The sequence below is a fragment of the Silurus aristotelis genome, assembly GCF_946808225.1.
Source record: "Silurus aristotelis genome assembly, chromosome: 4".
In the NCBI taxonomy this organism is placed as follows: Eukaryota; Metazoa; Chordata; class Actinopteri; order Siluriformes; family Siluridae; genus Silurus; species Silurus aristotelis.
This window is the reverse complement of record NC_139577.1, coordinates 35105070-35123853: the sequence shown is the minus strand read 5'-3', so window position 1 is coordinate 35123853 and position 18784 is coordinate 35105070. Positions and strand designations below refer to the sequence as shown.

Sequence of the window (18784 nt, the reverse complement as noted above, 5' to 3'; positions counted from 1 at the left end):
TTGGACAGAAATCTAATCTGTGATTGGAAACACATGATATCATTATTTCAGTGTTTTATTTGTAAGACATGAACACATCACACTCACTCTGGAATTCTGGTGAAGAGATCAGGTTTGAGATGATGTTTTAACACAAACATGTATAACGGATTTGGATGTACACAATACTGAGTGTGTTTTATTACTCTAACTGGATTATTTGAGCAGATGAACAGGTTTATTAGTGATGTGAATACGTCACTAATATGTATGTGTGTGTCACTAATATGTGTGTGTGTGTGTGTGTGTGTGTGTGAGAGAGAGTGAGTGTGTATGTATGTGTGTATGTGTGTGCGTGTTATTGTGAGTGTGTGTGTTATTGTGATGGTGCTTAGTAGTATACAGTGGTGTGTAAAAGTGTTTGCCCCCTTCATGATTTTTATTTTTTTTTTCACACTGAAGTTTCAGATCATCAAACTAATTTAAATATTAGTAAAAGTGAACACAACATGCAGTTTTTAAATGAGGATTATTATTATTATTGAGTGTGAAAAAGTATTTTTAAACATAATAACAGCTTGGGCCGTCCTCAGCAGCAACAACTGCAGTCAAGTGTTTGTGAAAACCTGCACTGAGTCTGTTTCTGCGCTGTGGAGGAATTTTGTCTCTCGTCTCTGCAGAATTGTTGTAATTCAGCCACATTAAAGGGTTTTCCAGCATGAACCCCCTTTTTAAGGTCATGCAACAACATCTCAATAGGATTCAGGTCAGGACTTTGACTAGACCAAAGTCTTCATTCTGTTTTTCTTCAGCCATTCAGAGGAGGACTTGCTGGTGTGTTTTGGATCAGAACCCAAGTTTGCTTCAGCTCGAGGTCATGAACAGATGGCAGGACATTCTCCTTCAGGAATTTTTGGTAAACAGCAGAATTCATGGTTTCATTTATCACAAGAAGTCTTCTAGGTCCTGAAGCAGCAAAACCCCAGACCATCACACTACCACCACCATATTTCACTGCTGGTATGATGATCTTTTTCTGAAATGCGGTGTTACTTCTACACCAGACGTAATGGGACACACACCTTCCAAAAAGTTCAACTTTTGTCTCGTCAGTCAACAGAGTATTTTCCCAAAAGTCTTGAGGATCATCCAAATGTTTTCTGGGAAACTGAGACGAGTCTTTATGTTCTTTTTGCTCAGCAGAGGTTTTGGTCTTGGAACTCTGTCATGCAGACAATTTTTGCTGAGTCTCTTTCTTATGGTGGAGTCATGAACACCGACCTTAACTGAGGCAGGTGTGGCCTGCAGCTCTTTGGATGTTGTTGTGGGGTCTTCTGTGAGCTCTTGGATGAGTCATCGCTGTGCTCTTGGGGGAATTTTGGTCAGCTGGTCACTCCTGGGAAGGTTCTCCACTGTTCCATGTTTTTGCCATTAGTGAATAATGGATCTCACTGTGGTTCACTGGAGTCCCAAATCTTTAGAAACGGCTTTAGAACCTTCTCCAGACTGATGGATCTCAATGACTTTCTTTCTCATTCATTTCTGAATTTTTTTGGATCTCAGCATGATGTCTAGCTTTTGAGGATCTTTTGGTTTACTTCACTTTGTCAGGCAGGTCCTATTTAAGAGAGATCTTGATTGTGAACAGGTTTGCACAAACTGCATGTTGTGTTCACTTGTGTTCTCTTTTACTAATATTTAAATTAGTTTTATGATCTGAAACATTAAAGTGTGAAAAACATGCACAAAAATAAGAAATCAGGAAGGGGGCAAACACTTTTTCACACCACTGTATTTGAAATCAACAGTAATTAATAGCTGGAACTGCAGTTCAGAGAAACGTGTGAGAAGAATGAGTTCACTGTGGAAGTTCAGCAGCTGTAGTGTGCAGCGTGAAGATTGAGACACGCCCAGAGACGGAGGACAGGAGATAAGAGACAGAAAGAGACAAAGAGCGAGCAAGAGAGAGACCATGTGTTTGAAAACCACACCCTGTCCTACACCCTCAAGGAGATCTTCATAGTTAAGGTTTCTGGGTTCAGTAACAGGGGCAAGTTTGTGACTGTGGATTGGTGGTATTTTGGCTGTGTAGTCCAGAGGGTAGAACCCAACAGAACTGTAATCCCGCAGTCAGAGGAACCAAGCTTCATTTTAGTGAAGAACCTGTTCATCTGACCAGCACTGCTGTTACTTTTGATGGTACCAGTCCAATTACTTTTATTTCACAGCATTATGAAAGTATTTGGTCGAAGTTTCCTCAGCAGGCCAAGCATGGGGTAGCATTTTGTAGATCCTAGAAACATAGAAATATGGGCTTCAGGAGAAGAACTGGAGCTGGTGGACCACTGAACAAGAGTAGGAGCTTGTAGATTCGGGAACAGAATTAGGTGGTTGTAGACGACATTGTTGTAGGAGAAGAAGCTTGAAGACCTTTAAACAAAAGTATGAGTTTGTAGACCTTAGAATAGCAGCTGGAGCTTATACAGCTGGGATGAGGAGCTGCTGGATCTCAGAACAGGTGTAGGAACCTACCTGAGCGTTGTAGGAGTAGGACCTTGTAGAGTATGTAGTTAAGAAGACATGATCATGAACCTTTAGACACTTTAGAGTGATAGATTGTAGGCATCATAAATGTAGTAATAATAGTTTTGGAAAGGATCTGGAGATTGTAGATGTTGGGATAACAGCTTGTAGGCCTCAGATTAGAAGTGTGTGGGCCTCAAAAAGTTGGAAGCAGAATAGTGTAGATCTAAACAATGTAGATATATTGAATGTCATAGAAATATAAACCTCAGTGCCTTCAGAAGACAAAAGCTTGTTTTTGTGTGCTCGTGATGCTTCTCTGAGTTGGTAGAAGATGATCTTTATTTGTCAGGTTACACCACAGTACCGTCAAGGTTCTCAGCAGAACCTATAATCCCATCAGAACCATGAATACCACAAACTTCACACATTACAGATTACTGGAATTTTTTTTTTCTTCTGGTTCTTTTTACTTCTGGAAAAGGAACCATCTGTTCTTAGGTTCCACATAGAACCATTCTGGGTTTTTCATACTGAATCTTCTTTTGGAATCTCAATTGATTTAGAATAGAAAACACACACACACACACACACACACAAACTTTTTCACATTGATGAGGTTGAAAGATTCTCCATTCAGTGTGACAGAAAGCAGAGACGTTGCTGCAGGACATCTCTCAGGCGGAAAAACCGCGTCACATGATTAACAGTGTGAGATATGGAGAAAGGGGGCGGGGCGTACGTATCATTCTGTACGTAAAATGTTACGCTTTTCAAACGAAACACGTTGCATTGATGAACAAACGAGACCAGTTGTTAATCCCAAGTCCTGTAAAAGTTTCCTTCAAAATGAAGAAGAAATCAGTTGATGATGTGGAAAGAGTGGCGTTAAAACGTGTATTTGTTAGCAGGACCATATGGAACCATCAGGTGGTGAATTATATTTCTGTCCCAGCATGCCCTGAAACGTGTACACGTGATTACATTAACGCTCTTCACCGTCATGCAGCGTCAGCTCCTGTCTGTTATTACAAACACTGAGAAATTATAAAAAACATTACAGGGAATTCTGTATAATCAAACACACACACACACACACACACACACACGCGCACACACACACCATTCCATTACCATCAGTGGCAACACCATGACCCGCTTTTTTCTGAATTCTGTGCCAAGTCCTCCTCCTTTGCAAATAAGATAAGAGTGGCGTTGCACGAACTCCACCAGCTCAGCGTTAATGTTTAGCCTGATAACTCTGCTCTCAGGGGGCAGGAGCCACAGTGCTTTTCTTCAGCCGCTCACATTCACTTGCACTTTTATGCGTTTGATCGAGCGACAAAATGGAGGAGACGTTCGAGGAGAAAGTTCTCGTGGAAGTGAAAGTCCCAGACGATGAACAAGGTAAGAAATACGTCCCGAGTTTATTCACCAGTTTCTTCTCGTGTCATTAAAGTGACCGCAGTATGATAACGGTGTCATTACCACCATCTCACTGCTGGTTTATCTCCTAATTAACCGCAGTAAATGATTTCCGTTCGACGTTGCGGAAAAACTCACTGGTGTTTCTTTACTAACTGCAGTCATTTCTGTAATCAAGTCGCCTTTTAACACACGTTTTAATCTTCAGCCTCCTTCACGAACGCATGCTACAACCTGCATTTATTACAACGTCAGCCATTTCCAGGCTTCATCCCAAGTTGCTAGAACACATACACACTTTGTCGATCTCGACCTCGGGCTTTTTTATCAATGTGCTGTGCTATATGCTAGCTGCTAATTAGCTCATCGCATAGAGATCTATTTCTTGCTGTGAATCTGTATCATCATCGGTGTTTCTCCAGCAGGGATCGGACGCCGGCTCCGGGATCGAGATCTGCTGAGGAAGAGGAAAGCCGAAGCGGAGGAGCGAGCGACTAACCAGTGGGTTTATGGGTAAATTTAGTGCCTGTGCAGTGTAGTGTGGGTTCATTCCTATTGCAGATTCCACACACTCAAACACTTCATAGACATTTTGTATTTTTATTTCTATTGCTTCTTTAAAGTCACGTGATTATTGCAGGAGTCGGCAGAGTGGCAGTTGGAAATAAGGGAAATTGTTGTGTAGGAAACTAGAAACTCAGGATGAGTTCAGATAATTTGGCAAAAAAAAAAAAAAAAAACATTATTCTACATAAACCCTGCAGTCAGTCTAAAACCCATGAGAGCAGTATAGTACCTTCTGATTGGCTGACAGCAGTACAGTGTATTCTGAATAGCTCAGAGCAGTATTGTGTGTGTTCTGATTGGCTGAGAGCAGTAGAGTGTGTTCTGATTGGCTGAGAGCAGTACCATGTGTTTTGTTTGGTTGAAAGTATTAGGCGAATATGGAAACAGTGTCAAATTCAATATAAAATATAATATTTCACTTCTGCTCCGAACTGTTATCATTTTACTCTACATATACACATGAAACTTCATATTTTTTCTCAAATAAATTCTCTTTTTGGATCCCTACAGAGCTCAGAGCAGTAAGCGAGCAAAGAGAGAGACAAACAATGTTTCAAGGAAGAAAGGCAGACCAAGGAAGAACGTCCCAGAAATCCCTGAATTTCAAGATGTGGGTGAAATAGATACACCCAGCCATGCAGAGGAGATGATTACTGCTCCCCATCCTGCTCCCGTTCCTGCTCCTGTTCCTGATCCAGTTTCTGCTCCGATTTCTGACTCGATTCCTGCCCAAGACATGGCTCTGGATCTTCCTCGGATGCCTGCTCTGGTTCCTGTCCCTATCCCTCTTTCTGCTCCTGATGTGACTCCATCAGAGATGAAGCCCAGCAGTGAAGCTCTTCTTCAAGAGGTTTTGATTGAAGATCTCGGCCCTGATGAGGATGAAGACAAAGCAGTGTCTGAAGATAAACTTATAATCGATCAAGGTCTTAAACAGCAGCTGGTTCTATAAAATTACTACATTTAGATTGAGATTATTATGAAATATTGTTAAGATTTATGTTTTAACCTTCAGGAGATCAGCTCTATGGTTGAAATTGGATATCTATAGTTAGGTTAAAGTGTCTGTCTAGAAAGTGAATGTTGCAGTGGGGTATAAATTCACTTGGCTAGTAATAACTTTTTTACAGTATATTAATCTCAGTTCTTTTTTTAAAACATCACTGTTTTGTTGCAGGTGTTGAAGAACCATCAGCCATCGATGTCGCTGAACAGACTAAAGTCTTCTCAGATACAGTGTTAGCGTCACCAGAGTCTGAATCTCTACCTGGAAACTTAATCTAGCTGATCCCCAACCAATCCCAGATATCACAATCACATTGTATTTATCTGGTTAGAATTTTTTTTATTAAATTTGTAAATGAGAAATTAGACCAAAGTAAGGAACCGATAGTTCATCACCGGGTTTTCACCAATGTCTCGTTTGGATCAGGAACAAATGTATATTTATTAACGCCTCTATTTCATTGTGATGTTTTCTTAAGCCTGAAGAACCCAGCCATTAGGGTTACACACGCCTTAGTGCCGGTCCCAAGCCCGGGATTAATGGGGAGGGTTGCGTTAGGAAGGGCATCCAGCGTAAAACGTGTGCCAAATCAAACATGCGGATCACGAATCGGAACGATCTGCTGTGGCGCCCCCTAATGGGAGAAGCCGAAAGAAGAAGAAGAAGAAGAAGAAGTTTTTTTAAACTATGAAATACACATTTTTTTGTTTTTGCAAAATTAATCATTTTCAATAAAAAGATACACATTCAATTTGTACTTTTGTTGTTCTGATTCTTCTTTATTTAAAAAATACGCAAAACATAAAAATAATAAGGTTTACATTTTATTTATTTATTTATTTATTCATTTATTTATTTATTTATTTATAATGCTCCATTGTTAGACAAAAACATATCTGTTATTAAAAGGATAAAAAAAAAGTTCTATCAGTTATAAGATTTGATTAAATCCTGGCCCCTGCGCTATGATTGGATCGTTGGATTGAAACCATCCAATCAGCGGACAGAGTTTGAATATAAACTAGCCGAGTCTCGCGCAGAAGGCGGGAACTGTCTGAATAAACGGATGTGATAACTAGCGCTTCAGTTTCTTTATTTTTTTGTGTTTTATGCGTTTGAATTTGTATCTGAATACAATGATTTTTAAATACAATAAAATATTTACATTAAAAGTTCCGCATCTCTTGTCCGTTTTGGGCTAAACCCCGCCTTCATGCTTTGTGATTGGACAATCAGGTTTAAAACGCGCCGTTGAGTTTAAATATGAACCAACCAAAACACGGCGTGGAAGGCGGGAAAGCATTAACCAATCTTAGTCTAGCAGGCGGGGTACTTACTATCCAATCCTAGACGATGTGGGCGGGGCTTGACGAGAACGCGGAAGTGAACATACAACGCGCTTATTAAGGGGGAATTTCCGAGTGGCAGCGTTTTTTTTTAGAATTAAACGCTTTTACACGTGAACTGTTTGATTTGATTTGTAAAATAAAGTGTTGACTATCGTGTAAAATGTCATCAGGCACGTGCAGCTGCTCAGAACACGTGCAGTGGTTAAAACAGCAGGTTTCAGTGATGAGGAAGGAACTCCGGAACCTCAGGTATGTGGCTTTAACTCCTGTTAACTCCGCCCACCGTCCAGGTGCGTCATTACAGACTGAACCCTGTCTATAGTGTGAATAAAGTATTGGCACCCCATCACTAATCAGGTGTGATGTGTAGTGACGAGACCTGAGCAGTGGTGCATGCTGGGAGAAGATCTGATGTTTGTTATGTTTTTAGGCAGTACTTGGAGGGTTCAGTTCGAGCCCACAGGAAACACGTGTCGTCTCTGCAGTCCACGCTGAAAGATGTTGTGGATAAACAGCAGATGATGAAAAAGAGTCGTCAATCACCATCATCTTCCTCTCAGAGGGCAGCAGGGACGGAGCTGTCATTAGAGACAGGTTTACACAAAGCACTGAGATTACACACTTTACTGAAGTACCCTCATGTCCCCCGTGTCCTGCTGTGATGCTCCACTCCATTAAAGTCTCATCTTGGTGTGAGAGCTCTGTCTGGCTGATGAACCTGCTCACAGATGTTTCTTCAGAACAGTCTGATTTACATTCTCTGATTTACATTCACATTTATCTGTCTGCTTACAGTAACACAACCCAAGAGACCAACTTTCAACAGCTATTTTAGTTATTTAGTTGTGTGTGTGTGTGTGTGTGTGTGTGTGTGTGTGTGTGTGTGAGTGAGAAGGTCATGCAGGAGACAGCATGGATATCATTCATTCAAGAAACTTACTTCATATTGTATCTGAATATTTTTTTTTATCTTACATCATTAGTGTAAAGAGGGGAACACACACACACACACACACACACACAGCATTGTAGTTAAACCTCACAGCAGTAATGTCCTGTTAAGTGTAATGGTGATTGCTGTTGCAGTTCAGGACATGAGCACTAGGTGGACCATCTGATTATTATAGTATGCATTAGGACATGATCTCCAGCACTGGAGATGAACCCGGAGCAGATCACGTGTCCACGTGAATGCAGGTGTGTGCACACAGGTTGATTTGTGAACCTGCAGAACTTCTCGACTCGCCTTCGCTGGCCTGCTGCTCTATTTTTTCTTCAAATTGAAATAAAAAAATTATTTCTCACATACACTTTCATACGGAGTGAAATACTTTATACAACTGTCCATTAATTAAACATGAAAAATGAAATATAGAGAGAAAAAATAAAGTAATTAAATAAAAAGTATAAAACAGGGGTCACCAACCTTTTTGAAACTGAGAGCTACTTCTTGGGTACTGATTATTGTGAAGGACTTCCAGTTTAATACTTCTGAAATAACACATTTGCTCAATTTACCTTTTATTATGTTATTATTAATAATTAATGATATTCATCTATGTGAAGACACTGATCATGTTAACGATTTATCACAATAATTACCAATGATTTAATAAGATCAGAAACAGTTGCAGAAATAATTGTGCAGTGAAGGAAAAGAAAAAAGAAAAGTGAGATGGAGAGAGAGAGGTCCAGTACTATTTCCTGGGTGTTTCCTGGTTTAAACTCTGTCTTCCATTCTTTTTTTAGGTCATATTCGCACCGTCCCCATCGGCTACATCACTTCCTGTTTCGCTCAGAAGAACGGCACGCCGAGACAACCGACCGTCTGCAGCCCGTCTCGTGCTTGTCTGAGAATTCAGTCGTCTGTGTTCAACAACCCTGAACATGCTCTTACCGGCCTGCACCACTACTCCCACGTCTGGTGTGTGTGTGTTTGTGTGTGTGTGTGTGTGTGTGTGTGTGTGTTTGGTCAAGGAATTAATTTGTGAGTTATTTGAGTGTTTACGAGATCAATTCAGGATCTAACGTAAAATTCAGACTCAGGATCAGTAAGACCCTGTGTCAGTTCAGGAGTCAGTTCAGGAGTCAGTTCAGGATAAATGTAAAGGAAAACAGATGATGTAAAAGTTGTTTATATATTTTATAGAACCTCCACTACAGGAATCATCACGTTGTTTCTCTGTTCCTCTCACAGGCTTATCTTTCTCTTCCACAAGAACGGACACATGAGCTATAAAGCTAAAGTGAAGCCTCCTCGTTTAAACGGAGAGAAGGTGGGAGTTTATTCCACACGCAGTCCTCACCGCCCCAACGCCATCGGCCTCACACTCGCCAAACTCCACTCCATCACAGGTCAGACCTCAAAACAACACTGGCTCAGGCCACACCTCCTCCACTCAGACTGACACACACAGGACACACCTCATCCACTCAGACTGACACACACAGGACACACCTCATCCACTCAGACTGACACACACAGGCCACACCTCCTCCACTCAGACTGACACACACAGGCCACACCTCCTCCACTCATACTGACACACACAGGCCACACCTCCTCCACTCAGACTGACACACACAGGACACACCTCCTCCACTCATACTGACACACACAGGCCACACCTCCTCCACTCAGACTGACACACACACAGGCCACACCTCCTCCACTCATACTGACACACACAGGCCACACCTCCTCCACTCATACTGACACACACAGGCCACACCTCCTCCACTCAGACTGACACACACACAGGACACACCTCCTCCACTCAGACTGACACACACACAGGACACACCTCCTCCACTCAGACTGACACACACAGGCCACACCTCCTCCACTCAGACTGACACACACAGGACACACCTCCTCCACTCATACTGACACACACAGGACACACCTCCTCCACTCATACTGACACACACAGGCCACACCTCCTCCACTCAGACTGACACACACAGGACACACCTCCTCCACTCAGACTGACACACACAGGACACACCTCCTCCACTCATACTGACACACACAGGCCACACCTCCTCCACTCAGACTGACACACACACAGGCCACACCTCCTCCACTCAGACTGACACACACAGGCCACACCTCCTCCACTCAGACTGACACACACACAGGCCACACCTCCTCCACTCAGACTGACACACACAGGCCACACCTCCTCCACTCAGACTGACACACACAGGCCACACCTCCTCCACTCAGACTAACACACACACAGGACACACCTCCTCCACTCAGACTGACACACTCAGACTGACACACACAGGACACACCTCCTCCACTCAGACTGACACACACACAGGACACACCTCCTCCACTCAGACTGACACACACACAGGACACACCTCCTCCACTCAGACTGACACACACACACAGGACACACCTCCTCCACTCAGACTGACACACACACAGGACACACCTCCTCCACTCAGACTGACACACACACAGGCCACACCTCCTCCACTCAGACTGACACACACAGGCCACACCTCCTCCACTCAGACTGACACACACAGGCCACACCTCCTCCACTCAGACTGACACACACACAGGCCACACCTCCTCCACTCAGACTGACACACACAGGACACACCTCCTCCACTCAGACTGACACACACAGGACACACCTCCTCCACTCAGACTGACACACACAGGACACACCTCCTCCACTCAGACTGACACACACAGGACACACCTCCTCCACTCAGACTGACACACACAGGACACACCTCCTCCACTCAGACTGACACACACAGGACACACCTCCTCCACTCAGACTGACACACACAGGACACACCTCCTCCACTCAGACTGACACACACAGGACACACCTCCTCCACTCAGACTGACACACACACAGGACACACCTCCTCCACTCAGACTGACACACACACAGGACACACCTCCTCCACTCAGACTGACACACACACAGGACACACCTCCTCCACTCAGACTGACACACACACAGGACACACCTCCTCCACTCAGACTGACACACACACAGGACACACCTCCTCCACTCAGACTGACACACACACAGGACACACCTCCTCCACTCAGACTGACACACACACAGGCCACACCTCCTCCACTCAGACTGACACACACACAGGCCACACCTCCTCCACTCAGACTGACACACACACAGGCCACACCTCCTCCACTCAGACTGACACACACACAGGCCACACCTCCTCCACTCAGACTGACACACACACAGGCCACACCTCCTCCACTCAGACTGACACACACACAGGCCACACCTCCTCCACTCAGACTGACACACACACAGGCCACACCTCCTCCACGCAGACTGACACACACAGGCCACACCTCCTCCACGCAGACTGACACACACACAGGACACACCTCCTCCACTCAGACTGACACACACACAGGACACACCTCCTCCACTCAGACTGACACACACACAGGACACACCTCCTCCACTCAGACTGACACACACACAGGACACACCTCCTCCACTCAGACTGACACACACACAGGACACACCTCCTCCACTCAGACTGACACACACACAGGACACACCTCCTCCACTCAGACTGACACACACACAGGACACACCTCCTCCACTCAGACTGACACACACACAGGACACACCTCCTCCACTCAGACTGACACACACACAGGACACACCTCCTCCACTCAGACTGACACACACACACAGGACACACCTCCTCCACTCAGACTGACACACACACACAGGACACACCTCCTCCACTCAGACTGACACACACACACAGGACACACCTCCTCCACTCAGACTGACACACACACACAGGACACACCTCCTCCACTCAGACTGACACACACACACAGGACACACCTCCTCCACTCAGACTGACACACACACACAGGACACACCTCCTCCACTCAGACTGACACACACACACAGGACACACCTCCTCCACTCAGACTGACACACACACACAGGACACACCTCCTCCACTCAGACTGACACACACACACAGGACACACCTCCTCCACTCAGACTGACACACACACACAGGACACACCTCCTCCACTCAGACTGACACACACACACAGGACACACCTCCTCCACTCAGACTGACACACACACACAGGACACACCTCCTCCACTCAGACTGACACACACACACAGGACACACCTCCTCCACTCAGACTGACACACACACACAGGACACACCTCCTCCACTCAGACTGACACACACACAGGACACACCTCCTCCACTCAGACTGACACACACACAGGACACACCTCCTCCACTCAGACTGACACACACACAGGACACACCTCCTCCACTCAGACTGACACACACACAGGACACACCTCCTCCACTCAGACTGACACACACACAGGACACACCTCCTCCACTCAGACTGACACACACACAGGACACACCTCCTCCACTCAGACTGACACACACACAGGACACACCTCCTCCACTCAGACTGACACACACACACAGGACACACCTCCTCCACTCAGACTGACACACACACACAGGACACACCTCCTCCACTCAGACTGACACACACACACAGGACACACCTCCTCCACTCAGACTGACACACACACACAGGACACACCTCCTCCACTCAGACTGACACACACACACAGGACACACCTCCTCCACTCAGACTGACACACACACACAGGACACACCTCCTCCACTCAGACTGACACACACACACACAGGACACACCTCCTCCACTCAGACTGACACACACACACACAGGACACACCTCCTCCACTCAGACTGACACACACACACAGGACACACCTCCTCCACTCAGACTGACACACACACACAGGACACACCTCCTCCACTCAGACTGACACACACACACAGGACACACCTCCTCCACTCAGACTGACACACACACACAGGACACACCTCCTCCACTCAGACTGACACACACACACAGGACACACCTCCTCCACTCAGACTGACACACACACACAGGACACACCTCCTCCACTCAGACTGACACACACACACAGGACACACCTCCTCCACTCAGACTGACACACACACAGGACACACCTCCTCCACTCAGACTGACACACACACAGGACACACCTCCTCCACTCAGACTGACACACACACAGGACACACCTCCTCCACTCAGACTGACACACACACAGGACACACCTCCTCCACTCAGACTGACACACACACAGGACACACCTCCTCCACTCAGACTGACACACACACAGGACACACCTCCTCCACTCAGACTGACACACACACAGGACACACCTCCTCCACTCAGACTGACACACACACAGGACACACCTCCTCCACTCAGACTGACACACACAGGACACACCTCCTCCACGCAGACTGACACACACACAGGACACACCTCCTCCACTCAGACTGACACACACACAGGACACACCTCCTCCACTCAGACTGACACACACACACAGGACACACCTCCTCCACTCAGACTGACACACACACACAGGACACACCTCCTCCACTCAGACTGACACACACACACAGGACACACCTCCTCCACTCTGACTGACACACACACACACACACACACACACACACACACACACACTTGTGTTCTTCCCTCCCCTCATGTGTGCTCTCTGCTGTTCTCCAGGTGATGTTCTGCACCTGTCAGGTGTGGATCTGATCTCCGGCACGCCTGTGCTCGATATTAAACCCTACATCCCTGAGTACGACTCTCCCATCACACACACCGAGCTGAACACAGAGACACTGATCCTACAGGAAGTGCCCCCTGACTCCCCTGATGCCCTGGAGGAAGCAGAACCTGCAGATGTGGAGAACTCGCTGGTCTCCTCCTCACAACTGGTGGAGGAGGAGAGATCAGGTGATGTTACAGGTGTGCTGGAGGAGCTGAGGGAGTTTCTCCTGCAGGGGGCACTGTGTTCCCAGAACAGTGCTGGAGATAAACACATGGACACAACCACAGAAGAGCCGGAAGTGGAGCCGGACGTGGAGCCGGACGTGGAGCCGGAAGTGAGAGAGGTGTGTGAGTCGAGGAGCAGTGTCGCTTCCTGGATCAGAAAACCTCCAGTACACACACTGAGTGTGAGATTCACCCCGACTGCAGAGAGAGAACTCAGCAACTTCCTGCCTCCTCAAAGCTCAGGTCTCTCTCTCACACACACACACACACACACACACACACTCACACTCACACTCTCTCACTCACACACACACACACACACAAATAAATGTTTGTATTTATTAATAATAATAATAATAATAATAATAATATTTAATAATTAGTTTAAAAGGTGAACAGTCAGTTTTATGTTGGTTTTATTGTTAAAGTATTGGGACACCTGACTTTCCCAGTCATATGTGGTTCTTCTCCAAACTGTTTCCACAAAGTTAAAGGCACACATTAGCATGAATATCTCCATGCACCTGAACTAGAAGACCCAAACCTGTTCCAGCGTGACAATGCCCCTGTGCACAAAGCAGCTCCATAAGATCTGCTTTCCATGGGAAAGTTGGAGTGGAAGATCTCCTGCTATTGAGCTCCAACTCTATTGAACATCTTTGGAATTAACGTGAACGCTGACTGCAACCCGGACCTTCTCACCTTCTCACCCACATCACTACCTGACTTTACTAACACCCCCGTAGCTGAATAAATCTCCACATAAATCTAGTGGAACATCTTCCCAGAGTGGAGTGGAGCTCAATATCACAGCACATGGAGACTACATGTGGAATGGGATGTTTAGAAAGCACATATTCTATGGGCTGGTGTCCACATACAAAGTGTATTTACAGTTATAGTGTATATAAAGTCCTTTCTCAAGTTCTGCACGGTTCTCCCACAGACGTCTCGGCTCTTCATGGTGATTTATCTTTCTTCTTCTTTCGGCTGCTCCCATTAGGGGGCGCCACAGCAGATCATCTGTCTCCACACCCCCCTGTCGTCTACATCTGCCTCTTTCACACCAACTACCTGCATGTCTTCCCTCACCACATCCATAAACCTCCTCCTTGTTCTTCCTCTTTTCCTCCTTCCTGGTGGCTCCATCCTCAGCATTCTTCTGCCAATATAATTCATGTCCCTCCTCTGCACATGTCCAAACCATCTCAATCTCACCTCCCTCACCTTGTCTCCAAAACGTCCTACATGCGCTGTCCCTCTAATAAACTCATTTCTAATCCTGTCCATCGTCGTCACTCCCAACGAACATCTCAACATCTTCAGCTCTGCTACCTCCAGCTCCACCTCCTGTCTTTTACTCAATGCCACTGTCTCTAATCCATACAACATCTCAGTTCTCACCACAGTCCTATAAACTTCCCCTTTCACTCTCACAGATACTCTTCTATCACAAATCACTCCTGTCACTCTTCTCCACCCACTCCACCCTGCCTGCACTCTTTTCTTCACTTCTCTAACACACTCTCCATTACTTTGCACTGTTGACCCCAGGTACCTGAACTCCTCCACCTTCTCCACCTCTTCTCCCTGCAACCGCACCCCTCCACTGCCCTCCCTCTCATTCACACACATGTACTCTGTCTTACTCCTACTGACTTTCATTCTCTTTCTCTCAAGCGAATATCTCCAGCTCTCCAGGCTCTCCCAACCTGCTCCCTACTCTCACCACAAATCACAATATCATCCGCAAACATCATAGTCCAGGGAGACTCCTGTCTGACCTCGTCCGTCAACCTGTCCATCACCACTGCAAACAGGAAAGGGCTCAGAGCCTATCCTTGATGCAGACCAACCTTCACCCTGAACCAGTCTGTCGTTCCTACTGCACACGTCACTGCTGTCACACTGTCCTCATACATGTCCTGCACCACCCTCACATACTTCTCTGACACACCAGACTTCCTCATACAATACCACAACTCCTCTCTCCACCCTGTCGTACGCTTTCTCTAAATCCACAAACACACAATGCAACTCCTTCTGATCTTCTCTATACTTCTCCATCAACATTCTCAAAGCAAATAAGGCATCTGTGGTGCTCTTCCTCGACACAAAACCATACTGTTGCTCACAGATGGTCACCTCTTCTCTCAGCCTGGCTTCCACTACTCTTTCCCAGAACTTCATGGTGTGACTGATCAACTTAATTCCCCTGTAATTACTGCAGGTCTGCACATCTCCCTTATTCTTAAAGATCAGTACCAGCACACTCCTTCTCCATTCCTCAGGCATCCTCTCCCCTTCCAGAATCCTGTTAAACAATCTGGTTAAAAACTCCACTGCATCTCTCCTAAACATCTCCACGCTTCTACCGGTATGTCATCTGGTCCAACCGACTTTCCACTCTTCATCCTCTTAATCGCTGCTCTCACTCCCTCCTTACTAATCCTATCTACATCCTGCTTCACATCTCCACATCCTCCAACCTTCTCTCTCTCTGATTTTCCTCATTCATCAGCTGCTCAAAATACTCCCTCCATCTTCTCAACACACTCTCCTCACTAGTCAACACATTTCCCTCTCCATCCTTTATTGCTCTAACTTGCAGCACATCCTTCCCAGCTCGGTCCCTCTGCCTGGACAATCGGTATAAATCCTTTTCTCCTTCCTCAGTGTCCAACTTCTCCTACAGCTCCTCATATGACTTTTCCTTGGCTTTCACCACATCCCTCTTCACCTGCTGCTGCATCTCCTTGTTCTCCTGCCTACTTTTCTCATCACTCTGTTAATCCCAATTCTGTTTCTCCAACCTCTTTCTCCTTCTGCTCTCCTGCACTTCCTCATTCCACCACCATGTCTCTTTGTCTTCCTTTCTATTTCCAGATGTTACACCAAGAACCTTTCTAACCGTCTCCCTCATCACTTCTGCAGTAGTTCCACAATCATCCAGCACTTCTTCACCACCACTGAGCCCCTGTCTGACCTCTTCCCTGAATCTCACACTACACTCTTCCTCCTTCAGCTTCCACCATCTTATTCTTCTTTCAGTCTTCACTCTCCTCCTCTTCTTCTTCTTCACCTCCAAAACCATCCTACAGACCACCATCCGATGCTGTCTAGCTACACTGTCCCCCGCCAACAACTTACAGTCTCCAATCTCCTTCAGGTTGCATCTCCTACACAGAAGATAATCCACCTGTGTGCACCTTCCTCCACTCTTATACGTCACCCTATGATCCTCCTTCTTCTTAAAATACGTGTTCACCACTGCCATTTCCATCCTTTTAGCAAAATCTACCACCATCTGCCCTTCCACATTCCTCTCCTTAAAACCATACCTACCATCACCTCCTCATCACCTCTGTTCCCTTCACCTACATGCCCATTAAAGTCTGCCCCAATCACCAATCGTTCTTTCCTAGGTACACCATCTACCACTTCATCTAATTCACTCCAGAATCTTTCCTTCTCCTCCATCTCACAGCCAACTTGTGGATCATAAGCACTGATTACATTTATCATCACTCCTTCAACTTTCAGCTTCACGTTCATCACCCTATCAGAAACTCTCTTCACCTCCACTACACTCTTACTGTACTCTTCCTTCAGAATCACCCCTACACCATTTCTCTTTCCATCTACACCATGATAAAACAGTTTAAACACCTCCAATGTTCCTGCTCTTACTCCCTTTCCACTTGGTCTCCTGAACACACAACATCTCTACCTTTCTCCTCTCCATCATATCAGCTCCCTCTCTCCCTTTACCCGTCATAGTACCAACATTTAAAGTACCAACCCGAACCTCCACTCTCCTCCACTTCTCCTTTTCCTGCCGTCTCTGTAGACGTCTTCCTCCTCTCCTTCTCCTCCTTCAGACAACAGTAGCACAATTTCCACCGGTACCCTGTTGTTAATGATACCTGTGGCGGTCGTTGTTAACCCGGGCCTCGACCGATCCGGTATGAAATTCTCATTTGTGATCCGCATATTTGATTTGGCACATGTTTTACGCTGGATGCCCTTCCTAACGCAACCCTCCCCATTTACCCGGGCTTGGGACCGGCACTAAGAGTGCACTGGCTTGTGCCCCCCTAATGGCTGGGTTTTCATGGTGATTTATCTTTAAAAACCAAATACAGCCTTTACAGGTGAAACAGAGAAGTGAACATTCTATTGGATTATCTGTTTTAATAATCAGTCTAACACACACACACACACACACACACACACACACACACACACACACGTTCCTGTGTTTCTGATCACGTGAGTAATGTGCAGGTTTCAGCTGTAGATTTTGTGTTCTGTGACTGTAGGTTCAGGTTCAGGTGTAAATATCAGGACACAAAGCTGAAGTTCGGATCTCTCGTCTCGTGCTCATGAGTTCTCCTGTGTGCTGCTGTGTGTTTGATCAGAAACAGGAAGGCCAAAGTTCCAGTTTTTATCCAGTCCAGAGGAAGCAGCTGCAGCGATCCGGGGAGTCTTATCTGCTGATCCGAGGTCCGTGTACCGGAGGAAGCGCTGCAGCGATCGTCTCTTCTTCTTCAGTCTGGATTCGGCTCACATCACCTGCTGGTTCGGAGACAACGTTGCTGAAGTTGTGCGCGTTCGGCCCGTGATCACCCCAGAGCCTTAATCAACCTTCTGCTCTCACAGATCCACTCCAATATTACATATTTCAGTCTTTAATATAACATCTTATAAACAAGTGTGTGTTTCTAACGCAGTATTTAAATCAAGCTGAAGATCATGTTGTTGTTTTTTTGCTCAATAAGAGAGTTTTTGCTGTGTTCATTCAAATAAAATCTCTTGAGAGAAATATGGTTTCCATTTATTTTCTTTAGACTTAACTCTTATTTATAAATGTAAATAATCTAATAATAAAAATTAAAATTACTTATTTACATGTTTATTTGGGACTGAATGAAGCCTGTAGTAGCGCTTTGCGGCCGCCAGGTGTGACGCAGCTGTTCTGCTCTGTCGCGTGTTTCTGACGTTAAAGAG

General features: G+C 45.8%; 2 protein-coding genes across 5 annotated transcripts; both read left to right on the top strand.

The window, feature by feature from the left end:
- Positions 1 to 312: 312 nt before the first annotated feature.
- On the top strand, positions 313 to 6257 carry hemgn (hemogen). Of its 4 annotated transcripts, XM_083538950.1 has the most exons (5): positions 313 to 618; positions 687 to 3909; positions 4350 to 4440; positions 5005 to 5420; positions 5672 to 6257. In XM_083538950.1, exons 2-5 carry the CDS (start codon positions 3849 to 3851, stop codon positions 5776 to 5778), a joined length of 675 nt encoding a protein of 224 aa, XP_083395076.1. In that variant the 5' UTR covers positions 313 to 618; positions 687 to 3848; the 3' UTR covers positions 5779 to 6257. The 4 variants fall into 4 exon arrangements, with proteins under 4 accessions (XP_083395076.1, XP_083395078.1, XP_083395077.1 ...); XM_083538952.1 differs by lacking the exon at positions 313 to 618 and having other exon boundaries at positions 809 to 3909; positions 4350 to 4428; XM_083538951.1 differs by lacking the exon at positions 313 to 618 and having other exon boundaries at positions 3634 to 3909; positions 4353 to 4440.
- Positions 6258 to 6848: 591 nt separating this feature from the next.
- trmo (tRNA methyltransferase O) lies at positions 6849 to 18599 on the top strand. The gene is made up of 6 exons (XM_083538940.1): positions 6849 to 7098; positions 7280 to 7443; positions 8599 to 8773; positions 9047 to 9204; positions 13502 to 14017; positions 18196 to 18599. The coding sequence occupies exons 1-6, from the start codon at positions 7010 to 7012 to the stop codon at positions 18414 to 18416; spliced, it is 1323 nt and encodes a 440-aa protein (XP_083395066.1). The 5' UTR covers positions 6849 to 7009; the 3' UTR covers positions 18417 to 18599.
- Positions 18600 to 18784: the final 185 nt, after the last annotated feature.

What these genes read in the sequence shown, in the direction of transcription:
- hemgn (XM_083538950.1), top strand. Translation starts at nt 3,849, where the DNA reads ATGGAGGAGACGTTCGAGGAGAAAGTTCTCGTGGAAGTGAAAGTCCCA. An exon ending in ACTAACCAGTGGGTTTATGG is followed by an intron (nt 4,441 to 5,004) that starts GTAAATTTAGTG and finishes GGATCCCTACAG; the next exon opens with AGCTCAGAGCAGTAAGCGAG. An exon ending in TAAACTTATAATCGATCAAG is followed by an intron (nt 5,421 to 5,671) that starts GTCTTAAACAGC and finishes GTTTTGTTGCAG; the next exon opens with GTGTTGAAGAACCATCAGCC.
- trmo (XM_083538940.1), top strand. Translation starts at nt 7,010, where the DNA reads ATGTCATCAGGCACGTGCAGCTGCTCAGAACACGTGCAGTGGTTAAAA. An exon ending in AAGGAACTCCGGAACCTCAG is followed by an intron (nt 7,099 to 7,279) that starts GTATGTGGCTTT and finishes TTATGTTTTTAG; the next exon opens with GCAGTACTTGGAGGGTTCAG. An exon ending in CCTGCCTCCTCAAAGCTCAG is followed by an intron (nt 14,018 to 18,195) that starts GTCTCTCTCTCA and finishes GTGTTTGATCAG; the next exon opens with AAACAGGAAGGCCAAAGTTC.